General features: G+C 42.1%; 2 protein-coding genes across 2 annotated transcripts; one reads left to right on the top strand and one right to left on the bottom strand.

Moving 5' to 3' along the window:
- Window positions 1-1,448: 1,448 nt before the first annotated feature.
- Window positions 1,449-3,093, bottom strand: zgc:153981 (dual specificity protein phosphatase family protein). The gene is made up of 3 exons (XM_020481730.2): window positions 2,900-3,093; window positions 2,186-2,403; window positions 1,449-2,039 (listed from the first exon to the last, which is right to left on the bottom strand). The coding sequence occupies exons 1-3, from the start codon at window positions 3,019-3,021 to the stop codon at window positions 1,828-1,830; spliced, it is 552 nt and encodes a 183-aa protein (XP_020337319.1). The 5' UTR covers window positions 3,022-3,093; the 3' UTR covers window positions 1,449-1,827.
- Window positions 3,094-8,688: 5,595 nt separating this feature from the next.
- Window positions 8,689-18,239, top strand: LOC109889911 (F-box only protein 28-like). The gene is made up of 6 exons (XM_020481729.2): window positions 8,689-9,016; window positions 10,454-12,592; window positions 13,465-13,574; window positions 14,291-14,429; window positions 14,828-15,023; window positions 15,188-18,239. Exons 2-6 carry the CDS (start codon window positions 12,404-12,406, stop codon window positions 15,679-15,681), a joined length of 1,128 nt encoding a protein of 375 aa, XP_020337318.1. The 5' UTR covers window positions 8,689-9,016; window positions 10,454-12,403; the 3' UTR covers window positions 15,682-18,239.
- Window positions 18,240-23,690: the final 5,451 nt, after the last annotated feature.

Genomic DNA, 23,690 nt, shown 5'->3' with positions numbered 1-23,690 from the left:
CAATCTGCAATTGAGAGTTTGGTAAATGTAACCATTGACCATGCATGATATCAAAATTATAGTTTTAACCATGTTGAGGCTATACAGTGTTCATTTAGAATAAAGGGAGTAAAACAAGCTTATATATTGGGTTCTGATGGCGCACAACAGTTGAACTAAGCTCATGAGGCATTTATACGTTATTTTCCTTAAGAATCAATGGTTGTATATCAGTAATACAAAATCTAATTAAAAAATACGCACCAACCGAAGATTGCCCCTTTAAATGAAACTGCATGGTGTGTGTGTGTGTGTGTGTGCGCGTGCATGTGTGTGCACGTGTGTGTGTCCTCTGCTCCTGAGAAGGTCCAGCTGTATGAGTTGGTACAGGAAGCCAGAGTTTGGTCCATTTTGGCATCCACCAGAGAAAGGTATATCATCAGATACGCCAGAACACCACGGCGGCTGATGCCCATAGCACAGTGGACAAACACCTTGACTCCAGGACATACATAGTATTATACCTTAATAACCATTTTGTTTCTGAGTGGTGTATGTGTGTGTTTGTGACTGCACTCAGCGTCTTGAGTCATGGTGGTATAAATTAAATCTGCAGTGGGGTTGAAGTCCGTGTCATCTGGAGCCTCCACCACACCATAATACTCCACCGGCAGGTCGCTATAGTAACCTGAGCCAGTGATGATCCGGTGACAGCCGTCCGTACTGTTTACGATGTGGGTGATACCCAGAGATGACAACAGGGCTTTATCACGAGCCACAGCCCTGCATATTACATACTGTTCTATAAACTATAATTCTACACACACACTCTGATGTAGAGGTTGGGCCAGACTAGGTCCTACAGGCTGCCTATTGGTCCATAAGATCTGACACAACTCTGACAGATGGAATGTTTCCTCTTGGTTGGCTGACAGACCACTGCAGGGGCAGAGACCAGTGTGTGTGTGTGTGTGTGTGTGTGCGTGCGTGTGTGTGCGTGTGTACCTACTGGTTGCCGATGTAGCGGTTGAGGTGGCCGGGGGGCCGTCGGTTGGCCAGCAGGATCTCCAACCGCTCAGGCAGACGGACACTCACATCACCGCTCCCTCAGAGACACGCTGACTGTCTGGAGAGGAGGTGTGTGTCACAGTGACAGCTAAACCAGAGCATAACAGAAAACAATCTGGTCAGGTCAACAATTTCAAATAAAACATATTTCCCCTCTGATCCAAGTCAACTTACTTTTGACAGGCAGCATAGTCCCTCCTCTCACTGTGTCTGCTCCTCTTCCCACACACACCTGCAGTTAGTTTCCATTTTTAACCCTTTATAATTCCAAACCTCCTCACCAATGACGAAAACATCCTCCAGAATTTACTGGACAGCTGACACTATTCAAAATGTAGAGGAGTTATTGTTCATACCATAGTTGTAATAGACATCTGAAAGTAATAAAACAGACACCAAACTGGAAAAAAAGTACCTTTTTAATTGTGTAATCTCATTATTAGTGTTTCAACTGATAGATTCCCAGGAGACAATGCTCAGCTGCACAACTCACAGCAGGTTCAACTATCACCACTGGCTAAAACCAGGATGTTGAAAAGTTCAAATTCTTTAGATTTTTTTTTTAAAGGCATTGAGCATCGACATTATCTCCAGGGAATCCTGCTACCGCATTATACAGTATATACAACATGCTGTGCTTTAATACCAGTTTGTACCTACTGTAAAAGTCCTACAACTACATATTTTCAACCAGTATAAAGGATTGTGTGTGAGATGGATAGATAGATATGAGGTGAGACGAGCGAGGGATGGGAGGAGAGAGGGATGAAAGAAGGACTGTCAGAGAAGAGGACATAGTCTCCTCTTGCGTGTGAGCTGTGTGTCGAGCGTGAGCAGTAGTGACAGGAAATGTCTGTTGGGGTAGATGGCGCGTCGCTGGGTCACATGTTTGAGCGCGGTGCGAAGCGGCAGACGACAGTGCATCATCAGGAACGCCAGCACCAGCGTGGCGGAACGACTTATACCCATGATGCAATGCACCAACACCTTCCCTGGAGAGGATAGAGAGAGTGTGGGAATAAAGAGAAAAGGAGGGAATGAAGGGAGAGGCAGAGTTTGATGAAGGAACTCAAATGTCCCTAGAGACAGTCTTAAATAAACTATACAGAAGTAAACACCTGCATTAAAGTGCCCCTACCATCTTTAGTCTTCAGGGCCTTGTGTATGAAGTCAGCTGCAGGTTTAAAGTACTGGCTGAGGTCAAAATGGGATGAGTCTTCTGTAGGAAAGCCACAGTACACACAGGTGTTTCCATAGTAATCCTGGTCACCGATGCTGCCCTGCTTAAAGTGAGCTGCGTTCAGGATGTGTGTGATGCCAAGCTTCTTTAATGCACCCCTGTTCTGAGCTATGGCCCTAAGGGATAGACAGAGGGTGAAATATATGGGGAGAGAGAAGTGTGAAATGTGAGATTGCATAACTGTTTGAACAGAAATAACATGCAGAGAACGGATTAATCAGTGAACAGCCTGGAATAATATAGACAAGAGTTAGGCAAAAAATGAATGCAGTAGTTTAAAAAAAGAGCAATATTCAGTAATTCCATGTTCAGTATGTGTTCAACAGTGTTCTGTAAGGTTTAGTAGTGTTCAGCAGAGTTCAATAGGGCAATAGAGTCCACTATAGGAACTTGAGATGCTGAATTCCAAATCAACCTCTAGCCTCTGACCCTTAGCCTCTACTTTTTAGCTCTTACTCATACCTCTGTAGAACCAAAAGGATTGGATAGGGGGATCCAATATATTGAATCTATTATTATCTCTATTGCTGTATTTCTAAAACCCATCCACCCCAGGGGCAGGTGTAAGGGAATTTTGAAAAGAAAAAACTAAAATCAGAAACAAAAACTTACACGTTTCCGATGTAGAGATTAGGCCAGACCTCATCTAGTGGTGTCAGTTCAAGCTTGCAGGACTCCAGGATTGACTCTAGTTCTTTAATAGCCACCAGGTCTTGCTGCTCTCCCTTTGACATTCTCCCTAGACAGTGGAACCACCTTGACTGACTCAACTACTGCAGCCCTCTGGCCGTGTGTGACCAACTCCAGCAGGCGAGGGTGTGTGTGTGTGTGTGTGTGTATGGGGGTGGGGGTAGGTGTGTGAGGGACATAAGCAGGTGGCTGCTGGTTGTCCACCGATTTAGCTCTGGGTTCAGCCTGTTCTTTCTTTCTCTCTGTTTCTTTCTCAGTCTGCCTCTCTCTCTCTTTCAGTCTCTCCCTCTCTATATATACAGTGCATTCGGAAAGTGCATTTACTCATCAATCTACACACAATACCCCATTTTAACAAAGCAAAAACCATGTTCAGAAATGTTCTCAAATTTGTTAACAATAAAAAATGTAAATATCAAATACATAATTATTCAGACCCTTTACTCAGTACTTTGTTGAAGCACCTTTGGCAGCGATTACATCCTCAAGTCTTCTTGGGTATGCCGCTACAAGCTTGGCACACCTGTATTTGGAGTTTCTCCCATTCTTCTCTGCAGATCCTCTCAAGTGCTGTCAGGTTGGATGGGGAGCGTCGCTGCATAGTTATTTTCTGGTCTCTCCAGAGACGTTCGATCAGGTTCAAGTCTGTGCACTGCCTGGGCCACTCAAGGACATTCAGAGACTTGTCTCAAAGCCACTCCTGCGTTGTCTTGGCTATGTGCTTATAGCTGTTGTCCTGTGGTTCCAAACTTCTTCAATTTAAGGATGATGGAGGCCACTGTGTTCTTGGGGCCTTCAATGCAGCAGTCACATGCGCCGAATACAACAGGTAAGGAAAGGGAAAGGGGGATACCTAGTCAGTTGTGCAAATGAATGCGTTCAACTGAAATGTGTCTTCCACATTTAACCCAACCCCTCTGAATCAGAGAGGTGGAGGGCTGCCATAATCAACATCCACGTCTTCGGTGTAGAACTTATCGTGAAATGCTTACTTACAAGCCTTTAACCAATAATGCAGTTCAAGAAATAGAGTTAAGAAATATTTTCTAAATAAACGAAAGTTTTAAAAAAAACTATAAAATCAAGAAGTAACACAAGAAAATGGCATAACAATAACGAGGCTACATACAGAGGGTACCGGTACCCGAGTCAATGTGCAGGGGTACAGGTTAGTCGAGGTAATTTGTAAAGTGACTATGCATAGATAATAAACAGCGAGTAGCAGCAGTGTAAAAACAGACGGGGGTGCCCAGTTGATGAATTGTTCAGCAGTCTTATGGCTTTGGTGTAGAAGCTGTTAAGGAGCCTATTGGTCCTATACTTGGTGCTCCGGTACAGCTTGCTGTGCGGTAGCAGAAAGAACAGTCTATGACTTGGGAGACTGGAGTCTTTGACCATTTTTGGGCCCTCCTCTGACACCGCCTGGTATGTCAGGAAGCTTGGCCCAAGTGATGTACTGTGCCGCATGCATTACCCTCTGTAGCGCCTTACGTTCAAATGCCGAGCAGTTGCCATACCAGTTGGTGATGCAATCGGTCAGGATGCTCTCGATGGTGCAGCTGTAGAACTTTTTAAGGATCTGGGGACCCATGCCAAATCTTTTCAACCTCCTGAGGGGGAAAGGTGTTTTCGTGCCCTCTTCACAACTGTCTTGGTGTGTTTGGACCATGATAGTTCGTTGGTGATGTGGACACCAAAGTATTTGAAACTCTCGACCAGCTCCACTTCACCCCTGTCGATGTTAATGGGGGCCTGTTCGGCCCTCCTTTTCCTATAGTCCATGAACAGCTCCTTTGTCTTGCTCACGTTGAGGGAGAGGTTGTTGTCCTGGCACCACACGGCCAGGTGTCTGACCTCCTCCCTATGGAATGTATCTTCGTTGTTAGTTAGTTGTGTTGTCAGCAAACTTAATGATGGTGTTGGAGCCATGCGTGGCCACGCAGTCGTGGAAGAACAGGGAGTACAGGAGTAGACTAAGCACGCACCCCTGAGGGGCCCTAGTGTTGATAAGGATAAGCGTGGCAGATGTATTTGTATTTTAATTTATTATGGATACCCATAAGCTGCTGCAAAAGCAGCGGCTACTCTTCCTCTTCTCCCAAGAGAGTAATAAATGTTTGGAATCCTGTTACCCTCTTTGTTATCTTTCTGTAGAGCCATAAAATGTAAGGATTGGAGAGAAAGAGGAGTGTCTTAAGTGGGATGTATATAAACTGTGATGTCTGAAATGTTTTGCTGTCTGATTTCAGCTTTACAGAACCTTTGGGAAGAATAAGCTTGGTTAAAGCTTCTCTAGTGTCCGTGGGTTATTTACTCTGAAAAACAAGAACCTAACAGTATGTATAGTGTGTATGTTACCGTGTGTGTGTGTGTGTGTGTGTGTGTGTGTGTGTGTGTGTGTGTGTGTGTGTGTGTGTGTGTGTGTGTGTGTGTGTGTGTGTGTGTGTGTGTGTGTGTGTGTGTGTGTGTGTGTGTGTGTGTGTGTGTATGCATGCGTCTGTGCCTGTAGAAAAGGCCCATGGAGTTGGTGGAATAATCCTTTAATTCATTGGCATTTACTCAGCTGGGCCAGGGGCGCTTTAATTAGGTCAGGTGGAAATGTCAGACAGATCTCAACTCCATAAAAGGAGGAAATTGCCATCGGCTGATCTCGCTTCTTTCTCTTCCTTAACTCCATCTGATCCAGAAGTTCTGTGCGTCCATGAATCCACCGACTCTGTTACCTTTCATCTGAACTATCTGTTGCGATCCGGAGATGGGCCATCAGTTATTGTTTATAGTTATTACCACGGAGCGCGGCTTGGAGCGCATGCTTCAAACATATTGTATAATGTGAATTGTCAATGATGACAGCCCTACGGATCCTCATAGGCCAATTATGCAATTGATATGGTTCATATATATTGAAATTAATTATATGTACACATGAAGACAATTGAAAGAGTGAAATGAGAAACGTCATTGTTTGCTAACTGATTGACTTTGATAATGGGGATTATAGATTGTATAACCATTCACTGTTTGTATTCTTTCATAATTTATGATAAATAGTTACAAGCCTAAATGACTCGCGGATGATTACTATTGACTTCTTAATGAACTGGACTGTTGAATTCCCTAAATTATGTTAATAATGAATGATATGATTTGATCTTTGATTATGAATTTGATTGGATACATGTTATTTGTTTCCTTTGTGATGCAGCACAGACTACTCAGTAAATATACCACTTTATGGTTAAAGGAATTCCTGCCTCAGTCTCATCCATTCCTCTGTCACCTGACACGTGACCACCTGTTCACCTTCACTGTCAGTCATCCTACCTGTCCAGCAACCCACACAGATTCCACTAATCTTTCAGTGCCAATGTTTGCATTGCTTCACAGTCCCCGCTCTTCCATAAGGTGTTTTTTAATGTGTTTTTTTAAATCAAATTTTACTGCTTGCGTCAGTTACTTGATGTGGAATAGAGTTCCATGTAGTCATGGCTCTATGTAGTACTTTGTGCCTCCCATAGTCTGTTCTGGACTTGGGGACAGTGAAGAGACCTCTTGTGGCATATCTTGTGGGGCATGCATGGGTGTCCGAGCTGTGTTCCAGTAGTTTAGACAGACAGCTCGATGCATTCAACATGTCAATACCTCTCATAAATAAAAGTAGCGATGAAGTCAATCTCACCTCCACTTTCAGCCAGGAGAGATTGACATGGATATTATTAATATTAGCTCTCTGTGTACATCCAACGGCCAGCTGTGCTCCCTGTTCTGAGCCACCACCTGTCATCTTATGTGGCAGGGCCTGCAAACTATTATACTAGCAGACTACAAAGGGAAGCACAGCCGCAAACTGCCCAGTGATGCGAGCCTATCAGATGAGCTAAATCACTTATTTGCACGCTTCGAGGCAAGCAACACTGAGGCATGCATGAGAGCATCAGCTGTTCTGGACAACAGTGTGATCACGTTCTCTGTAGCCAACGTGCGGAAGACCTTTAAACAGGTCAACATTCACAAGGCCGCTGGGCCAGACGGATTACCAGGCCGGGTGCTCTGGGCATGTGCTGACCAACTGGCAGGTGTCTTCACTGACATTTTCAACATGTCCCTGATTGAGTCTGTAATACCAACATGTTTCAAGCAGACCACCCTGTGCCCAAGAACACTAAGGTAACCTGCCTAAATGACTACAGACCCGTAGCACTCACGTCCGTAGCCATGAAATGCTTTGAAAGGCTGGTCATGGTTCACATTAACACCATTATTCCAGAAACCCTAGATCACTCCAATTCACATACCGCTCTAACAGATCCAGACATGATGCAATCTCTATTGCACTCCACACTGCCCTTTCCCACCTGGACAAAAGGAACACCTACGTGAGAATGCTATTTATTGACTACAGCTCAGCGTTCAACACCATAGTGCCCTCAAAGCTCATCACTAAGCTAAGGATCCTGGGACTAAACACTGCAACTGGATCCTGGGCTTCTTGATAGGCCGCCACCAGGTAGTAAGGGTAGGCAACAACACATCTGCCATGCTGATCCTCAACACTGGAGCCCCTCAGGGGTGCGTGCTCAGTCCCCTCCTGTACTCCCTGTTCACCCACGACTGCATCGTTAGGCACGACTCAAACAGAGCACGTCACAAATAAACTTATTTGATTTGACATTAAACAGTCCATCCAGGATTCCGCAAATCTGCAACCACATTTTTTGCTACATCAATAATTCCCTGCATATTATGAGAGGGCTAGACCAATCACCACACTATTTACAAATAAAACAGTCAAATCAATGCAATATTTTTGCATAAAACTGACCCCTCACCGCAGAACAAAAAGAGAGCAATTTCAAACAATCACCGCACATTTACTGTGTAATATGTTCAATCAAGCCAAACGTCAACCAACTTTTTCCCTCGTGACTGCATTTACGCCACAAATTGGGGGAAATATTGCATATAGCCATGCAAAATGTAAGAATTGCCTCAGCAAAATCAAGCATTTTTGCCTGAAAATATCACAATAAATCTGACATTTTATACATATTCTCAATAAAGTGAATAATTAAAGCTTTTCTAGTCTGTGCAGAGGTGCCCCTTTAACCTGTAATGTCTTTGATTTTTCTTCAGTGTCACGTTCTGACCTTAGTTCTTTTGTTATGTCTTTGTTTTAGTACGGTCAGGGAGTGAGTTGGGTGGGTTGTCTATGTTCCTTTTTCTATGTGGTGTTTTTGTGTTTGGCCTGGTATGGTTCTCAATCAGAGGCGTGTCGTTAGTTGTCTCTGATTGAGAATCATACTTAGGTAGCCTTTTCCCTGTGTGGGTGATTATTTTCTGTGTCTTCCACACGGAACTGTTTTGGTTTTTGTTATTTCACGGTGTTATTTTGTATTTTTCAGTGTTCTATTAAAAGAATCATGAACACATGCTGCGCATTGGTCCTCCGATCCTTCCTACTACTCCTCGTCTGTCACGCCCTGGCCTTAGTTATCTTTGTTTTCTTTATTATTTTGGTTAGGTCAGGGTGTGACATGGGGGTTTTATGTGTTTTGTCTTGTCTAGGGGTTTGTATCTTTATGGGGCTGATCCTGTCTAGGTAAATTGTATGCCTATGGTTGCCTAGATTGGTTCTCAATTAGAGGCAGCTGTCTATCGTTGTCTCTGATTGGGAATCATATTTAGGTAGCCATATTTTTTTTGTGGGTGATTGTTTCCTGTGTCAGAGTTTGTGCCACACGGGACTGTTTCGGTTAGTTCACGGTTATTGTTTTTGTGTTCATGTTGAGTTTTTCATATTAAAAACCATGGACACCTGCCACACTGCAGTGGAAGAGGAGGAAATCTGCCGTGACATCATCAGAGGAGGAAGACTGTTACACTCAGTGTACTCCAAGGACATGAAGTGGGTCCTTATTGGGAACCAAGCTGATGTGTTTGCAGATATCGACATCGATCCAATACATGGGGACATCCTTCTGGCGCAGCTCCGGCCTGGACAGGAGCTGGATATAGTCATGCACTGCGTGAAAGGCATTGGTGAGGACTTTCTCTGAAAAATTTGATAATGTCTGCAAAATGGCAATCTCAGATAACAGTTAACCTAAAGCTTTCTCAATCCCGGTAACCAATGAAGTAGTGGTAAAATATTTATAACAGGTGGGTGTTTGCTATCTGGTGTGAATTTAAGTTATGCTTCCTATAGTTACAATGCATTTCTTTGTGAGATGGGTTGATCGCTTTCTTTCCTGTTCTGATGGCTCAATCCTATTTATCTTTCCAGGTCAAGACCATGCCAAGTTTTCACCTGTGGCTTCAGTCAGTTAGACTCCTTCCTGAGATCACACTAATGGGAACAGTGGAGGGGGAGAAAGCAGAGCGACTAAAACGCTGCTTCTCCCCTGGAGTCATTGAGGTGGAGAACCATGGGGGTACAACAGTAGCTATAACATTTTGAAGCATTATGTCAGGATGACTGAGGGGTTTAGTGCACCGAGTTCAGGTCGCAGTCTCCCCTGGAGGCGTGGGTTTGAATCCCACTTCTGAAAACAACCTTTACCGGAAGCAGGTAGCCAAGGGGTTACAGCATTGGGCCAGGAACTGAAAAGTCGCTAGTTCAAATCCCAGATCCGACGAGGTGAAAAATGTTGATATGCCCTTGAGCAAGGCACTTAACCCTAAATGCTCCAGAGTCGCCATGACCTCACTCTCTTAGGGTGTCTCAGGGGGAGTTGGGATATGCAACAACAAAAAATGCTTTATTTCACACAAGTATAATAAGCACTTGTACATGTGTAAAACAGGACAAATATAAGCACCCACCTTATTAAAGTGTACTTGCACTGTAGCTATTTATGATCCATGTCCCTTATAATCCCACTTCTGAAAACAACCTTTACGGGGGGTAGGTAGCCTAATGGTTAATGTTGGGCCAGTAACCGAAAGTTTGCTGAATCCCTGAGCTGACGAGGTAAAAATCTGTCGTTCTGCCGCTGAACAAGGCAGTTAACCCACTGTTCCCTGGTAGGATGTCACTGTAAATAAGAATTTGTTCTGAACTGACTTGCCTAGTTAAATAAAGGTTAAATGTATAATTTTAAAAAAGTGTTTTTAATCTTCTGTCCCAGGAAAGGTTGTTGCCAAGGTGGTGACGAGTCGCTTAGATACCTGCTGTAGGGAGGTTCTCTGACATGACGACCTCAAGAACGTTGTAAAGCTTGCAACAGTGCGGGACCATTTCATCTATGTACCCAGTGAATTTAGAAATCACTGTTTCCTGCTTGTTGAATTTGTGAAATGTACAGTAATGTCTGGTGGTACAGTAAATAGCCCATAACTATTATGTTGAACTGAATTGTTTGGTTTTTTTTCCCTCTGATTATTTTACTTTGTTTTATAGTAGTATATTTTGTAGTAGTATAGTTTGACATTCTGCGCATGAGCACTCATCAATCCTGTTTCCTCTTTCCCATAAAGTTTCTGTAGAATCCACTGGCATCCTGGCACCTGATGTTTTGGTCAGAGGCCATCAAAGTTCTCATGACCAAGTGTCGAAGATTCCTCAGTGAGCTCGACTCCAAGGAGATGGAATAAGAGCAACTAAGTTGGACCACATGTAAATACCCACTACAGGGGTGAGACATATGTGTTGAGTCTGTGTGCAACATGCTTTGGACCAGGAATGGGCAACTCCAGTCCTTGCAGCCTGATTGGTGTCATACTTTTTTCTCCCATCTAACGCCTGTCTCCAATAAACTAATGATATTCAGTTCAGAATGCAATTAGTTTAATCAGCTGTGTTTGCAAGGAATAGGGGAGAAGTGGGACACCACTCTGCCCCTGAGGTCTGAAGTTGCCCATCCCTGCTTTGGACAAAGCCAGTTGGAATAAAAGCCAGTTGGAATAAAAGCACCCTGTAAAAATGCTGAGGATGCTTTGTTTTTTACTACCATCCTAGATTAACTTGAGTTTGAATTCCTTTGTCAAAATGTACCCAGCATGAGACGGTTTGTCATCCCCAATAAGGGTTGTGCCACTTATGTACTATATTTTGTATGCTAATGAATGTTTGTCACTTGAAAATCCTTATGGCTCATGTCATTAGCCCATTTGTAGAGTTGTGCCTGAAGTCCAGCCTTTTAGGTAAAACCATTACAAGATCATTTGTTTTTAGTATTTACTGAATGAAGAGGGTGGTAACTCTTAAGCATATAGTACACAGTGAGGTACAGTTATGTTTTGTGTACTGTATATACTTGTGCGACAGAAGTAAAGCACATTACATTTTACTCTAGATATTGCAAAGTCTGTGTATTTCCATCAGTCCTATTCCAGTGTGTACATTGTTTGAAGGTGTCTTGAAACAAGCTAGGGTATGCATTGGGCCCAGTTTCCCGATAGCGATGTAACATGCGTTTCACAAAACACTACGAGAGACCTTCGCTCAGTGCGTCGTTACTGATCGAAATAAATTATGCACTGCTTTCAGATCAGCGTTCTCCCTGTAACAAATATTGAGGCGGCTTATTCTAATGCGTACCCTATAAAGCACTAAAGATTTGGCACATTGCGCGCACATGAAATACATTGAGGCAAATTACACTGCGCGCACACATAGCTAAATACTACTATTGAAATCACATTAATTTTTCTTCACTATAATACAAATATATAGGCACATGTGGCATACAGTATTTATCTTGTAATAGTCATCTCGGTTTTCATTTGAAGTGTCTATCATTCGCTTGTTATGCAAAGAAATGGGCGTTTTTGTATTTGGAAGGTCAAACGATGTTAGGCTTCATATGAAATGTATTGAGACAAATTAGCCTACTGATCTTAGCAAAATAACTTAATTGATTGAACATTAAATGTATTTCAATATGATTGAATAGGCATATAGCCTACTGTATTTGTATTTTAATGCAGTCATCTTGGTTTTAATTTGAAGCTTTTTTTATACGTCGCTGGTTTGTATCAATTGAAAGACGTTGGCAACTTATTTTGTACTCAACTTTGTTATTTAGCGGTCACGGAGAGGGGGATAAACCACGTGATTCCATGTTTAGTGGAAATCTGTGTATTTAAGTGGTCAAAAAAGCATGGAACGACGCTGTTGCAGGTGTGTATGGTTGCATTGTTACAAGCTTTTTCAAGTGCAACGTTAATAAAGATGGTTTTGGGAAACAACTCGGAGATGTAACGATGAATTTAGCCTTAACATGCCTTTGGGAAACCAGGCCTAGCGCTGGACACAGCTCCTTGCACGGACGACAGCAGCGACATAGACTGCTCTTTTCTTTGCTCAAGTGAATTGAAATGGTTGTGTACAATATTGCAAGACTTTCTTCGAGCACAGTTCAGAGAGAGAACGTTCCCTATACGTTCCCTATAAAACGTCATTTCCCCTATCCGTAGCAAATTAAGATGGCTGCCGTTGTAGAAGGAGTAGAGCGAGGTTTTGAAGCCCTGGATTGCGACTCGGTGTTGCCGAGATTGTCTACACCACCTCCGGATCAACCACACCAGAACAACCCGCTATTAGGACTTCCCATTGTGGCGATTGAGATGGTTTTCAATTTCCTGTCTTACGACGAAATCAGCCTCATACGCTTGGTGAGAGGGAACAAAAACAAACCACTAAGCAAATGGCAATGCGGCGTCTGGCTAATCTAGTTGTTGCTAGCTATGTTAGAGACGTTGTCGGCTATCGTTATGTATCTAGTGAGGTTATTAGATAGCTAATAAGTTCCTTCCCTAGTTAAGTCGTAAAATGCATTGATTCACTGCTTATATGTTTGAACAAAATTATCTTCCCCACTCTGAATAATAATATGGTGCCGAACGTACTAAGCTAAGTTTATTTGCACCAGCTTTGTCAACAACACACCTGTTCCATTTCAGGTTGCTATAGCGCGCTAGTAGGGGTCTCCTGGATGGAACTCGTGGCAAACTTGCCAAATGTATATTAACATGGGTATAATATTGTCTGTCTAATGAACTGTATTGGTATTTGTTTTCTATCTTGCTAAATGTTTTAACGTTACCTAGCTAGCACTAGTATGTTTTTAGATTTTGGAAAAGTGTATTCTGTATGACCACAGTAACTGTAACGTTAGTTAGCTACACATTTTGAAGTTGGCATTTCTGCTATCCCGAGTGAATCAAGTATTTCCTTTCATTTACTTGCATCTGAAAGTGGTACAAGAGCCCAATTTAACATTTTGATATCACTTTCAAGGAATTTCAATGTGATATCAAAATAGTACATTTTCCAGGGAAACCAGAGAACTCGATGGATGTTGGAGCTATATCTGTGTGGAGGAGTAGGCTATTTTTAAGTTCCATGCTTTTGATCTGGCCACTTTGTTTGAGCATCACGGCCGTAAGTGTCATGCAAGGGCATGGAGAGGTTGGAAGTGTTGTAAATGACGAGTCCCAATAGCCACTAATTCAAACATACCTTCCCGCCCCTGTTATTTTCCCAGGTATGCAAGCGCATGGACATGATCTGTCAGCGCATGCTGAACCAAGGCTTCCTCAAGGTGGAGCGCTACCACAGCCTGTGCCAGAGGCAGGTCAAAGCCCAGCTGCCAAGGTCAGTATCAACACCATTGGAGGGAGGGAATTATATAGAATGCTACTTGAATACAGGTGTTTTTTATAGCTCTGCCTATGTCCTGAAGCAAATCATTGAATGGGCCTACTGTGTAGAGGCAATGAAACCAGAAGTGCTGAATGGTTTGACCTCTGTAGGAACCACAGATTGGTATAAAGCACATTTGTGAAATCTGTAACTTTAAGCCAGGCCCATGTGTTTCTCTCCTGGTAACAAGTGGATTATTTTGGGATAATGAAATAATAAATACACTGAACAAAAATAGAAACTCAACATGTCCTGTGGTTCCATATGGATAAAGCTTATTTCTCTTTAATTTTGTGCACACATTTGTTTATGTTAGTAAGCATTTCTCCTTAGCCAAGAGAATCCATCCACCTTGCATATCAAGAAGCTGATTCAACAGCATGATCATTACACAGGTGCACCTTGTGCTGGGGACAAATGGCCCATTTAAATGTGCTACTCACCCCATTGTCAGAGGTACCAGTGTATTACAGAAGTGATTACCTCATGCCTTGAAGCTAAAACACATTTACTGTATGTTTTTGTTGAATTGCTTCACCTCATTCTTTTATTCCAAATCATTCATTATCTTCACTATTGGATGATCATTGACTCATAAAGGTTACTTGGATCATGAAGGTCTCTATCTGGTCCCGTGTGTATATTTAGTGAGTTTTGTGTTGTGGCAGGCGGGAGTCAGAGCGGAGGAACCACTCACTGGCCCGTCATGCTGACATCCTGGCTGCTGTAGAAACGCGCCTCTCCCTACTCAACATGACCTTCATGAAATATGTGGACTCAAATCTCTGCTGCTTCATCCCTGGCAAGGTACCTAGTTACATCCTCTGTAACCTACCAGTCACTATCTACCTGGCACAATATATGCCAACTAGTAGAAGGAAATGTTAATTTCAGGTATTTTTGTGGTATTCTTAATTTAAAAAAATTGTCAACAAGCTTTAGCTCTATTTGGCCACAAGATGGCACTCCTGCTCTTAGATTGACGATAGTTTAGGGAAATAATCTGGTCTGGGTAAATGATGAAAGCAGAATCTCAATTTTAAGTAGAAGACCAGTTCTATCCCAATATGATGATACTAGCTACTTCCTCAAACTTGCAAAGTCTTGGCCTCAACAACATAACACACAATTCTTAACATTCTAAGCCAAATGAGGCTTAGGATAACTTGTATAAGGTTCCCAGCATGTGACTGTCTTTCCCTAAGGTGATTGATGAGATCTACCGTGTGCTGCGCTATGTGAACTCTACACGCGCTCCCCAGCGAGCTCACGAGGTGCTGCAGGAGCTGCGGGACATCTCTTCCATGGCCATGGAGTACTTTGATGAAAAGATTGTCCCCATCCTGAAGAAGAGGCTTCCTGGGGCCGACCTGTCAGGGCGCCTCATCGGATCTGCCCCAGGTAATGGACAACTACACTGACCTTTTATGGCCAATAAAGGTCCTGTAATGTACAGACGCCCATGTAACTTAGTCATGTTAATTTTATTCATATCTTTATTGTTTAGCTTGGCTACCCATTTTAAGATTGTACCTAAGATCATCGTTCTCTCTGCCTACCTTCAGTGGCCGGCCCCTCTACCTCCCTGACCACCATGTCCCTGCTGGCCAAGAACACGCCGTCACGCTCTGAGATGACCAAGGTGCAACAGCAGGTGAAGGTGAATGGGGTGTCCATGACTGCGCTGCGGCGGGAGATGCAAGAGGTGCGTGTCAAGCAGCTGGAGCAGCAGAAGCAGCTGCAGGACCAGGAGCAGAAGCTGCTGGAGCAGACTCAGGTTATCGGTGAGCAGAATGCCCGGCTGGCTGAGCTGGAGCACAAGCTCAGGGAACTGATGGACAGTACGGTGGGGGGAGGGGGCAGGCCAGCCGTAGCCTCCACCTCCTCGGCTTCTTCCTCAACAGGCTCAGCTGCCGTCGCCACGTCTTCTGCTGCTGTCACCACGGCAGCCAGTGCCATGGCCGCAGCGGTGGAGACGGAGGGCAGCCCATCCCTGAAACGCACCAGGAAGAGCTCAGACCTCCTGCGTCAGTCCAAACGTCTGCGTAGCAAGAAATAGGACGCTCAATGTGATTTGGGGTTCAGTCTGATTGGACCTCCCATGTCCTGTGACATGATTTTAATTCTTATTGTTTGGAATGTCTTTAAGAAAGCGGGGTCATGGTAAAGAAGTCTAGAGTCACTGTGTCCCTGGTGTTGTATCCCCCTTGTCATTGCCCTCTCAAATTCACACAAACTACACCATGGACATGTTTTATGCTGATTAGACCAGCATATTTGGGCAAGAGTGCTTGTAGTCTCCACAGTTTAACCACTGACTCTAAAGCCACTAAGAATTTGCACATTAGTTAAAGGGTGAGGGTTAGGTTAAAGTCTAAAACACTCAATCTTTGTGTTCACTCTTGCTTGTCCATCAACAAAAGTCAATCCACATGAGGGTTTTGGCTCCTAGTCAGGAGAGAGTCTTTGCTGTGAAGATGAGAAGTAATGAGCGTTTTCTAATGTGCATTGAATAACCACTGTAGAGGTTGACTTTGGGTGGGAAAAATGCATTGAAAATATTGTCTAGACGAGATCACTTCGTGGGGGTGTTCTGCCTCTGAACCAATTTTGTTGACTCAAATAACATTTTTTAGTTTAAGATTGTAATTGTTTTGTTCTGTCTTTGCCAGGTTGGATTGCTTCAAAATATCCTTGCTCAATGTTGACCGTTTACTGTCCCCTGATAGGAATACCATCTTATTTCTTTATTTTCTGAGACCGGCTAAATTAGTAGATTTTGGCAATTACCATTTTTTGTGTGCGTGCAGTTTTAAGGTAGTTTACAAGCTAGCTGTTCTGTTCGACTTCGTCATTACGCTAACGCTACTTTGCAATGGCTCGAGAAACTATCTTTAACTTCAAACTGCACGCAGGGACATAAATCTTACACCATCCCTTTAAAAAAGGATTTGATTCCTGCCTTGGGGGGATATTACATTACTTGCCCCTCCCATCGAACATTTGGTGCAATGTTTTTTTTTGTTTTGTTTTTTTGAGTAAGTTATTCTCAATTTTTAGTACTTAAGTTAACCCTCCCCCAAAAAATATAATCTTGCCCAGAGCAAATTGTCTATTTTAGTCTGGTTTTGTGAGATTTCACATAATGCAATGGAGAGGTTTTTTGAGGGGTTCCTGTTGTAAGTGTTCAGTTAGTGAAAGGAAAACGCTGTTGATTTGAAATGCATTCCTGTGTTCCACATGAACATGCTGTCTTTAGCACGCCCTGTTGAGTTGAAGACAGGCAGGCTAATGTGTAGATTGATCATGCAGCCGAGGTAGCGTCTCTAAAGCCATGGTGCCTGGGAAATGGAGGAAAGGGACTCTTTTTACATTAGGCAATGGAAGGACTGCTATAGGAGCCCACAAGACTTCTACTTTTCAGAGATCATTCATTTTTCCTTCAGTGCTACAGTAATTTTGCTCCACCATTGACTATATGTTTTTTGAGATTACATTCATTGATCAAATGGCTGAAATTATGCTAGCTCAAATGCTAACCCCATGTTTATACTAGTCTGTGTAAAAGGGGAATTGTATGCAGTCAAGTATCGGCTCTCTTTGGGGAAGATGAATCAAAGCTTTATGTAAGGAGTTGAAATTGCCACCTGAATCAATTGACCAGACTGGTGGTTCTGTCTTAGTGGTCAAAGGTAAATTTGGCACAAAATGTCTCCACTCCAGTGTGTCATTTGCAGTTGTCATCTAGGTCAGCGTCTGTATATTAAACTTATTGTTATGCTATCTTTGTACACCAAAAAAGTTGAGTCCTATGTAACACCAAGATGAATCTGTTTAAGAAGCATTCAGATTTGCCAAAAAACTACAGTTGAGGTTTACCAATGATGTTTTAAGCCCTACTAAAGAAATTGGGAAAGGAGTTCAACTAAAAGTGACAAGGATTTTAAGTCTTAGTTTTCTCCTTAATTGCTACAAAAAGTACATTTCTCTTGCACAACATCACCCATCCCATTTTAAGATATTTTTACACTCACGGTTCTCTTTTGCCTCGTGAGGTTTGGGGACACTCTTTTCATACCACTTTGATACAGCTACGACCGGTATTGTTCTTCGTAGCCGATTAGGACATTTTTGCTAACCCTACCCTTAACCTCAGTGTCCTAACATGCTACCTTAATTATCCTAACCTGCGTAAGTTCTCTTAACCTGCTACGAAAAAGTAACTTCTGGTCGTAGCTGTATCGAAGTGGAGTGAAAAGGTTTTCATTTTTTGTGAGGCTAGCTTGTGAGCCCATATTGCGGCTGGAAATTAGTGACCACTACTTGTGGCATGAAACTTTTGAGGCATACTGGGTAATGCAGTTCACAACTGAGTGGACTCAAGTGTGTATTATAAATGCACTGGGCAGGAAACACTTATCTAGTGGCTTAATTTGAGACTGCGTCTCAGTTTAGAAATGAGTGTACTGTAAAATTCATGTACTTCAAAAGTGTAGATTGCATTATTGTATGTATTAAGACAAATCTTGTAAATTGGCCTATTTGGGGTTAACTGTATGGGTTGTTACACACATTACCGTTACAAATGAAGCATTAAAAGAAGTTAACATATCCAGATATCGTTGTGTTTAGTTTTGTATAATTTAATTATTTACTGTAATTAAAATGTGCTAATTCCTGACTGCATTGTGAAAAGGACTATCCATATGAGGAACATACAGTACCATTCAAAAGGTTGGACATTACTCATTCAAAGGCTTTTCTTTTATTGAGGAATAATAGTGAAGATCTCAACTATGACTTAACACATGTAGTAACCAAAAAAGTGTTAAACAAATCAAAATATATTTTTGATTCTTCAAGTATCCAGTCTTTACCTTGATGACAGCATTGTATACTCTTGGCATTCTCTCAATCAGCTTAATCTGGAATGCTTTTACCACAGTCTTGAAGGAGTTCCCACATATGCTGAGTACTTGTTGGCTGCTTTTCCTTCACTCTGTGGTCCAACTCATCCCAAACCATCTCAATTGGGTTGAGGTCGGGTGCTTGTGGAGGCCAAGTCATCTGATGTAGCACTCCATCACTTCTTGGTCAAATAGCCCTTACACAGCCTGGAGGTGTGTTGGGTCGTTGTCCTGTTGAAAAACAAATGATAGTCCCACTAAGCGCAAACCAGATGGGATGGCGTGTCACTGCAGAAAACTGTGGTAGCCATGCTGGTTAAGTGTGCCTTGAATTCTAAATAAATCACAGTGTCACCAGCAAAGCACCATCACACTTCCTCCTCCATGCTTTACGATGGGAACCACACATGATGAGATCATCCGTTCACCTACTCTGCGTCTCACAAAGACAGCAGTTGGAACCAAAAATCTCAAATTTGGACTCATCAGACCAAAGGACAGATTTCTACCGGTCTAATGTCCATTGCTTGTGTTTCTTGGCCCGAGCAAGTCTCTTTTCATTGGAGTCCTTTAGTAGTGGTTACTTTGCAGCAATTTGACCATGAAGGCCTGATTCACACATTCTCCTCTGAACAGTTAATGTTGAGATGTTTCTGTTACTTGAACTCTGTGAAGCATTTATTTGGGCCACAATCTGAGGTGCAGTTACCTCTAATGAACTTATCCTCTGCAGCAGAGGTAACTCTGGGTCTTCCTTTCCTGTGGCGGTCCTCATGAGAGCCAGTTTCATCATAGAGCTTGATGGTTTTTGCGACTGCACTTGAAGAAACTTTCAAAGTTCTTGAAATTTTCCAGATTGACTGACCATGTCTTAAAGTAATGATGGACTGTCATTTCTCTTTGCTTATTTGAGCTGTTCTTGCCATAATATGGTATTTTACCAAATAGGGCTATTCTGTATACCACCCCTACCATAGCACAACACAACTAATTGGCTAAAATGCACTAAGAAGGACAAAAATTCCATAAATTAACTTTTGACAAGGCACACCTGTTAATTGAAATGTATTCCAGGTGACTAACTCATGAAGCTGGTTGAGAGACTGCCAAGAGTGCAAAGCTGTCATCAAGGAAAAGAGTGGCTACTTTGAAGAATCTCAAATATAAAATATATTTTGATTTGTTTAACACTTTTTTTCTTACTACATTATTCCATGTGTGTTATTTCATAGTTTTGATGTCTTCACTATTATTCTACAATGTAGAAAATAGTACAATTAAAGAAAAACCCTTGAATGAGTGGGTGTGTCCAAACTTTTGACTGGTATTGTATGTGACATTTTCCTCGGGTATGGTTCTTCATATCCATAACATTTTCATAAAGGGTAGCTGTAGTATGAGAACTAGTATCAGGCATTTTATCTGATGCAGATGTACAGTTGAAGTCGGAAGTTTACATACACTTTAGCCAAATACATTTAAACTCAAGTTTTTCACAATTTCTGACATTTAATCCAAGTAAAAATTCCCTGTTTTAAGTCAGTTAGGACCACCACTTTATTTTAAGAATGTGAAATGTCAGAATAATAGTAGAGAATTATGATTTATTTCAGCTTTTATTTCCTTCATCACATTCCCAGTGGGTCAGAAGTTTACATACACTCAATTAGTATTTGGTAGCATTGCCTTTAAATTGTTTAACTTGGGTCAAACTTTTCGGGTAGACTTACACAAGCTTCCCACAATAAGTTGGGTGAATTGTGGCCCATTCCTCCTGGCAGAGCAGGTGTGACTAAGTCAGGTTTGTAGGCCTCCTTGCTCGCACATGCTTTTTCAGTTCTGCCCACACATTTTCTATGGGATTGAGGTCTTTGTGATGGCCACTCCCATTTTGCCACAACTTTGGAAGTATGCTTTGGGTCATTGTCCATTTAGATGACCCATTTGTGACCAAGCTTTAACTTCCTGACTGATGTCTTGAGATGTTGCTTCAATATATCCACATAATTTTCCTGGCTCATGATGCCATCTTTTTTGTGAAGTGCACCAGTCCCTCCTGCAGCAAAGCATCCCCACAACATGATGTTGCCACCACCGTGCTTCACGGTTGAGATGGTGTTCTTCGGCTTGCAAGCCTCCTCCTTTTTCCTCCAAACATAACAATGGTCATTATGGACAAACAGTTCTATTTTTGTTTCATCAGACCAGAGGACATTTCTCCAAAAAGTACGATCTTTGTCCCCATGTGCAGTTGCAAACTGTAGTCTCTATTTTTTTATGGTGGTTTTTGAGCAGTGGCTTCTTCCTTGCTGAGTGGCCTTTCAGGTAATGTCGATATAGGACTTGTTTTACTGTGGATATAGATACTTTTGTACCTGTTTCCTCCAGCATCTTCACAAGGTCCTTTGCTGTTGTTCTGGGATTGATTTGCACTTTTTGCACCAAAGTACGTTAATCTCTAGGAGACAGAACGCGTCTCCTTCATGAGCGGTATGACGGCTGCGTGGTCCTGTGGTGTTTATACACATACTATTGTTTGTATAGATGAACGTGGTACCTTCAGGCATTTGGAAATTGCTCCCAAGGATGAACCATACTTGTGGTCTACAATTTTTTTCTGAGGTCTTGGCTGATTTCTTTTGATTTTCCCATGATGTCAAGCAAAGAGGCACTGCGTTTGAAGGTAGGCCTTGAAATACATCCACAAGTACACCACCAATTGACTCAAATGATGTCAATTAGCCTATCAGAAGCTTCTAAAGCCATTACATAATTTTTAGGAATTTTCCAAGCTGTTTAAAGGCACAGTCAACTTAGTGTATGTAAACTTCTGACCCACTGGAATTGTGATACAGTTAATTATAAGTGAAATAATCTGTCTGCACAAAGTAGATGTCCTAACGGACTTGCCAAAACTATAGTTTGTTAACAAGAAATTTGTGGAGTGGTTGAAAACCAAGTTTTAATGACTCCAACCTAAGTGTATGTAAACTTCCGACTTCAACTGTAAGTGACCCAAACTTTTGAACGTTAGTGTATATTGCTCTTGTACATATCTTTCATATTAGATGTTTTATATAATATTTTTTTACAAGTGTATTGACAAATGACTAAATGATTCTAGCTGCATCAGAAATCAATAAAGTGTTTGTGATACTCTTAAAATGTAACTACTGCAGAAAAAATTATATGGTGTATCATTTTAACTTTAATTTGTTGTCAAGTAAACATGTTTCAATCAAATAGTAGATCAGTCTGTCAATATAGCAAATAAGTAGACATGTCTTGTATTCAAGACCAAGTTTATTTGCTTTGAAGACTGAGTTGAGTTTACACAGCCATATGCAGGAAGAATTATGGAAATGTGCTGTATGACATACAAGACATTTAAGAACACCTGCTCTTTCCATGACGTAGACTGACCCTTACTGATGTCACTTGTTAAATCCACTTCAATCAGTTTAGATGAAGGGGAGGAGACAGGTTAAAGAAGGGAGTTTTAATTCCTGAGACAATTGAAACATGGATTGTGTACCCGTGTCATTCAAAGGGTGAATGAGCAAGACACAAAAATGTAAGGGCCTTTGAACTGAGTAGGATTGGTGCCAGGCACACCAGTTTGTGTCAAAAACTGCAACACTGCTGGGTTTTTCATGTTCAACAGTTTCCCATATGTATCAAGAATAGTCCACCACCCAAACAACATCCAGCCAACATGACACCGCTGTGGGTAGCATTGGAATCAACATGGCCCAGCATCCCTGTGGAATGCTTTTGACACCTTGTGCCCTTGCCCATGCCCTTGTGAATTGAGGCTGTTCTGGGTATAAAAGATGGGAATGTCACCAAATAATTGATTAAGGGAAAAGGAAAGGGGGATACCTAGTCAGTTGTACAACTGAATGCCTTCAACTGAAATGTGTCTTCCGCATTTAACCTAACCCCTCTGAATCAGAGGGGTGCCGGGGGCTGCCTTAATCTACATCCCTGTCTTTGGCGCCCGGGGAACAGTGGACACATTGTTTTGCAATAAAGGTCTACAGTAGACTAAACAGCACTCTGGGGTAGCACCATGGTGTAGCCAGAAGACAGCTAGTTCCGTTCTCCTGTGGGTACACTGACTTAAATACAAAACCTAGGAGGCTCGTGGTTCTCACCCCCTTCCATAAAATTACACAGTAATTATGACGACTACCCGGAGGACGTCCTCCAACCTATCAGAGCAGCATGAACTGACATGTTGTCCACCCAATTAAAAGATCACAGAATTGATCTAGTACTGAAAGCATACACTACAATTAGCTAGCATTGCAGTGTATAAAATGTGGTGAGTAGTTGACTCAAAGAGAAAAACAGTAGTTGAACAGTTTTGAACAAATTTCATTATACAAACATTTAGGAGAAGCAAGAGGGAGAGAGAGCTAGCTATATTTTTGGTTGTATTTGTTTCATGTTCACTTAGTGAATGCAGCTAGCTAATTTAGCCTACTCAAACACTCGACTCAAACAGAGAGGGGTGCTATGTTAGCTAGCTGGCTAAGGCTATCCAACACTGGAACTCTTCCAAGTCACGGTAAGCTTTTGGTTTTGTTAATTTATTGCCTGCCGGTGTAACTGCTAAACTGCTTGCTGTACACTGTACTGCATGATTGTCTTACTAACAATCAGAATGAGTTTTTCCCCACAAAAGGGCTTTATTACAGACAGAAATAATCCTCAGTTTCATCAGCTATCCAGGTGGCTGGTCTCAGACGATCCCGTAGGTGAAGAAGCCGGATATGGAGGTCCTGGGTTGAAGGGGTTACGTTACACGTGGTATGCGGTTGTGAGGCCGGATGAGACATCTATGGCATTGTGATGTGTGACAAAACTGCAAATTTTAGAGTGGCCTTTTATTGTCCTCAGCACAAGGTGCACCTTGTGTAATGATCATGCTGTTTAATCAGCTTCTTGATATGCAACACATGTCAGGTGGATGGAGTATCTTGGCAAAGAGAAATTCTCACTAACAAACTTCTGCACAAAATTTTTAAGAAAATGTCTGGAATGTTTTATTTCAGCTCATGAAACATGGGATCGACATTATGTTGTGCTTATATTTTTGTGCTTATATTTTTGTTTAGTATAGTTTGTTGAAAACATGTAATCTAAGCCCGTAGTA

The sequence above is a fragment of the Oncorhynchus kisutch genome, linkage group LG4 (assembly GCF_002021735.2).
Source record: "Oncorhynchus kisutch isolate 150728-3 linkage group LG4, Okis_V2, whole genome shotgun sequence".
Taxonomy (NCBI): Eukaryota; Metazoa; Chordata; class Actinopteri; order Salmoniformes; family Salmonidae; genus Oncorhynchus; species Oncorhynchus kisutch.
The sequence above is the reverse complement of the archived record's forward strand: the minus strand, read 5'-3'. Positions and strand labels throughout refer to the sequence as shown.